The sequence below is a fragment of the Botryllus schlosseri genome, chromosome 1 (genome assembly GCF_051294905.1).
Source record: "Botryllus schlosseri isolate E-star chromosome 1, Bs_hap1, whole genome shotgun sequence".
Taxonomy (NCBI): Eukaryota; Metazoa; Chordata; class Ascidiacea; order Stolidobranchia; family Styelidae; genus Botryllus; species Botryllus schlosseri.
Genome location: NC_137236.1, coordinates 17434763 through 17440083, shown reverse-complemented (window position 1 = coordinate 17440083; position 5321 = coordinate 17434763). Strand labels below are relative to the sequence as shown.

At 40.3% G+C, this 5321-nt stretch overlaps 1 protein-coding gene across 1 annotated transcript; it reads right to left on the bottom strand.

The window, feature by feature from the left end:
- Positions 1 to 1516: 1516 nt before the first annotated feature.
- Positions 1517 to 5321, bottom strand: LOC145443711 (uncharacterized). The gene is made up of 3 exons (XM_080321665.1): positions 5098 to 5321; positions 3153 to 3388; positions 1517 to 1827 (listed from the first exon to the last, which is right to left on the bottom strand). The coding sequence occupies exons 1-3, from the start codon at positions 5273 to 5275 to the stop codon at positions 1636 to 1638; spliced, it is 606 nt and encodes a 201-aa protein (XP_080177791.1). The 5' UTR covers positions 5276 to 5321; the 3' UTR covers positions 1517 to 1635.

Sequence of the window (5321 nt, the reverse complement as noted above, 5' to 3'; positions counted from 1 at the left end):
ACAATCTAAAAATACTATAAAACCCTATATCAATATAGGACCAACACCACTGTTAGCGGTTAGTTTCCTGAAATCTACCATCTTAGACTTCACCTGAAGTTGTCCGCTCATGAAAAACTGAGCTGTATGGGTCACTATTCGTTCAATCTGAACATTGATGCCCGTATCAGCCAAATGCATTTTAAATAGGGTCCATCAAACACTAGGTGTCGCCAGACTTTAAGTGTTAACCGCCGTTCTGCCGAAGTTTTAATTCATCCTTTAGCGAGCTCACGGTCCAAGTAGAACACGTTGTAGCCATTATTTACAGTCGGGAAAGCAGCCTACAGGTTTCTGACAACGGTATCGCGTACGTAACAACTGCAGTTACCACCCAAAGTCTGGCGATACCTAATGAACCCTATTGCAGGAAAATCATTTCGCTGTTTCTCCCGTCCGTGGACATATGAACATTATAGTAGGCTTACCATATTTTGGAGATCTAAAAAGAGGACGCTTTTTCAGAAATTTGCAACTTGCAAAACCGGAGTAGAATTCTCAAAAACCGGTGAATTTTTCCCACTTTGTGATCGGTTGACTAAAAAAAAGGTCATCTTTTCCGCTCAGAGCTCAAAATACCGTTATTCTCTCCACATTGCCAGGTGAATGACTAAAAAAAGAAAATAAAAGTCATCTTTTCGCTCAGTGCTAAAATCGCCGTTTTTCACTCCGAAATACCCGCCGGAGCTTCATTTTTGTGCTAATTTGCGGCATATCACTCGCAATTTGCTCTAAGTCTGACCTAAATTTACAAAAAAGAGGACAAAATCTCAAAAAAGAGGACAAAAGGGCGCCCTCCGAGGACACTTTCAAAAAAGTCAAGAAAGAGGACAAATCCTCTTAAAAGGGGACGTATGGTAAGCCTACATTATATATAGATGTACATAATCAGCATTTTTTATTCTAACCGGACAGGAGCCCGGCAAGACAGGATCGGATCCGGTTTCAAATTTTTACCCGGCATCCGGATCCGGATCGGGACAGGATTCTAAATTTCTCGTGCATAAAAGTGGCTTTCTGTTGTTTACTTCGATGTTTTGTGTGAACTTGGACTCAGCATTCTTCAGAAATCTCTACTAGCAAACTTCAATGCATTGCTGAGATGTAATTCGAAAAAATTCCACATCAGGGCAATTAGATGCTCAACCTTGTGCAGGACATTTTTGGATCCGGATTTTTTACATTTAAGACGGATACAGGATCCGGATCGGATCAGCATTGATTTTTATTGAACAGGATTGGGTTCGGATCCCGAAAAAACATGATCTGTACATCTTCAATGAGCATGCGATACCTAGCACACGGAGTCAACAAAGAATATAATATATACTTATGAGTCAATAACATGGATATTCTCTCTATATGAATTGAGTGTAATAGGCGGCATTAGTACACCAACATAGCAGTGGCGAACAATATCGAAAAATACAGCATACTCCAAATCGATTCCAGAACAGCAACAAGCTATGAAATAGTCGATAACTCGTGTACATAGACGGATGAAAAGACCAGTATGGTGACATTATCAGAATTAGTACGCTATAATGATTATTATCTGAACCACGAATATTTCAAGTTCCTCCGTTTACAATACTTTCAAATATCTATTTGACACAATATCGCAAAACTTCCGGCCGAAGGCTTAAAGTTGAACATTCCATTATGCTTGGATCCTTCGGGACACACGTTGAGGATGATAGTTGTTTGGTCGTGTGTCGCAGCTGGGTATCCCGACCTCCAATACACGAATGGCGCAACGCTATCATCAGCCAGGTACACGAGTTTAGACTAAGAAAAGTATAATTATCACAATGTTACTTAAAAATTAGCTTGGATAGCAAGTCTCCGCGCATGACTTTAAGGCAAGAAAAATGTCAACATATTCATTAGCGACTAATTGAAGCTCTTGCTTTGGATTACAGTCACAAATAGCCTGTGTATAATTACATATGGCTCAACGCAATTTTGTGGTTCACCCAACCTTCTTTTTGATAGAAAGTCACCTTCACCTTAGTGATATGAGGTCAGGGGAGGCAAGTGAGGCGGTGACTCACCTGTCGCCAGGAATAGTGGAATAAAATCGTGAAAACATTCACTGAATATTGATATTTTCCGTCGTAGCCTACTTCATGAATAACTAAATTTTGACATTTTCCCACCCAACATCACCAATTTATACAGAAATTTACCACTATGTATGTTGGTGATAACAATGCAAGTGCATTTGTTTGCCATATCACGTCTTCTATCTGCCTTTCCTCTTTTAAGAGAACGACGTGGGTATCGTCAAAGCAATTTTATAACGAAGAATTGTGGAATCGAGCGAGCCAGAAGACGTCATTTTGAACCCGAATAACAGTTGGAAACTGAAATTCCTTCCAGCATTTAGAAATACAATATCACATGTATTTTTCTGCATCAGAAACCAATGCGCTGATCAGAAAGACGACCTATAGCGGACCTTGGTTGAGCGACCCCCACCGGATTTTCCGATTTCATATGGGATAAAATGTTTTATACGCCTTTTCGAAAGCGTTTGCGAGTTATGAAGACTGCCATACACAAAGTAAATAATACTATATAGTTTAGGCATAAACATGGATTTAAAGTAGCCTACAATTGCACTCTCAGTACATTTGGCTGAACATATATTGCATAGGCTACTTTGTCCCATAATTTTGTATTAAAGTGACCGACATAGTAACTGATCGCAGAAAATACATTTAAGCTCTTATAGTCGATAACGTTTAGGATTTTATGGGAGTTAAGATTGATATGTGTTGTTGACGAATCATCTACATCGAACGGAATACAGTCACGAGAAATCTGCGACATGAGTCGTTTTAAAACTGCAAAATCCTGATCGTAAACGCTCTGATAGGGTGGTCAAACACCGTTCCACACTTTGCCCCTAACAATATTCACTCGATCGGCATGCATGAATTGCGGACATCGTCTTCGACCGCTGCGAATCTTATTTCAAAATGTTTTACCTTCCACATCCTTCCACGTAGGATGGTCGGCTCTGCGATACGATATATAGATTTGAAGCTTATTCTGCGTTTGTGTTTTAGTAGCGATTTACAAATATAGTCCCATAAAATAATATTTACCTTGGGCTCGTATCTCATACCGGTCCTGACTCCAATTGCATTTCCTCCGTCATTTCTGGTGGCGATATACGGTCTCAGATAATCCATAATAATGTCGTATTGCTCCTTTGCGATAATGTTGCCAAGTGTAGCGCCTCTCTTTTCGCACGCCAATCTTGCGGCCTCTTGATTTATCTTGCCGGGTTGATAGAATATGGCAAAGAAGCAGACACCATTCCATTCCAGTGCACACTTATCTGAGTCGAAAACAATCATGAACGTCGCCTGTCATGTTACGCTACGATTCGTGGGATTTGCATCTGATTTTCATATTTTTGCGCAGGGATCCTGGAAGAATAGTAGGTGTAGCAGCAAATGCCAAAATGGTGAGTGTCACAATGGCGACGCCATCAAGACACCAAGTGTCAATAGAGCAGCAATATAGGCCGGGCGTGCTTGTTACTTTCCCTGTCTTCATAACAACATAATTTCTGATATCACTGTAAAGCTCTGTGACCTATGATCCTCAACTGGGTGCTGGCCCATACGCTGTTAAAGTCATGTATACTTGATCTACATGAAAGTATTATTTATGTGTTCCAGTCCGCTTGGTTTTCGATACTTGATATAGCCCAGAGGTCTCAAACTCAAATGTCCTCGCGGGCCAGTTTTGCAGTTTTGACGACGTCGCGGGCCGCAGCATATATAGGGGTATTATATGTCTTTCCAAATAGGCCTTATTTGACGGGATCGAATTGTCCTATTGAAAGTGAGCCAATCCCACAGGCCGACAAGAAACACACATCGTCAAAATGTGATGTACTCTTGTATCAATTTAGGCCTGGCAGGAAAAAAATCATCACATTTATAACTATATTTGAATGGAATTCTTGAAATAAAACATGAATATATTAATGAATGCGTACTAGTAATAGAAATGTCGGAACACCAAACGGCCCATCGTTGGAGCGTACCACTACTGTACTCGATACCTTGAAGTGGCCTTAATAACATGGTTCAGCGACTACGCGACCCAAGATGTAACTAATAGATTGCCACTGGTTGCCATAACTACTTGCTTAGTTAGCGAAATACCAAACTGCGACTGTCTGATCTATTTATTCCCATGGCACGCGATTAGTTTGTTGCATCCATGGTTCTAACAAAGTCACTCCGAGTCCACTCGAGTCATTTTCATTTTTCCATCGAGTCAGTCTGAGTTCGAGTAATTTTAAGAAAGGTCACGTCCAAATCCAACTCACAAATTTCAGTCACGAATCGTCTAAGGGTCAGGTTTTATCATCATGAATTGGAAATGTGGCGAAATAGTGAATCTTCCAATGCATGGTAGCGTTTGCAATTGGCGTGATAGTGAAGTTTGATGAATAGTTTCAGGCTTTCGGAGCAATTTTAGAGGGAATTTACACTTATAACCTGAAAAGATATGTGAAACTTATATCTTGTCAAATTTGTGAAAATCTAAAATGTCGTCGCGGGCCGCACAAAATGCTATGGCGGGCCGCATGTTTGAGACCTCTGAATAGCCTATAATAAAAGTGATATTTCTTAAACCCCACTGTGGTAACTATAACTACTATACGAAGACGTTTTCATATCAGAAACAGACCAGTCAAATACGTATAGTTAACCAATATTAAAACCTCCCGTGTTTCACTGGAAAATGGAATAGACAGAATGTAAGGCATATGGGTGTTGAATATTGCGATAAGAATTATGGGTAGGTGGACTCATATGCGTAACCAGGGAGTAAAAAGCGCCTTTGCTCACTCCTAGCAATGTTCGACTTGCACACGGTAACGTCATGTGCTACAACATATCAAAATAGATTCGTGGCATCACTTGATTGGTAAAGAAAAGTTCTCAACCACTCAAAACTTCCATCCGCCCACACTAACTTTTCGATTGTCGATTGGAAATCGAGTGAAGCGCTAGTTTAAATGCTTACCGGTGTTTTGCAGTATTTTCAAGCTGAGGCGGTATTCCAAATCGGAAAGTCTATGTTCGACTTCTTCAATGATCGAAGATCGATCATATCCTTCATCATACGATATTGCGTACGGTAATGCGGCAATCGCATTCGCAAATAATAACATACCAGCAGTAGTCCTCATTAACGCATTCATAATATACGGAATTTGTCAAGATTTCCTAAATTTCAATGAGTTTCAT

Bases quoted from the DNA above. Each gene is read 5' to 3' on its own strand.
- LOC145443711 (XM_080321665.1), bottom strand. From the start codon at position 5,275: ATGAATGCGTTAATGAGGACTACTGCTGGTATGTTATTATTTGCGAAT. The intron at 3,389-5,097 runs GTAAGCATTTAA...TTTTCGACTCAG, and splicing joins GAAAATACTGCAAAACACCG to ATAAGTGTGCACTGGAATGG. The intron at 1,828-3,152 runs GTAAATATTATT...TACTTTTCTTAG, and splicing joins GTATGAGATACGAGCCCAAG to TCTAAACTCGTGTACCTGGC.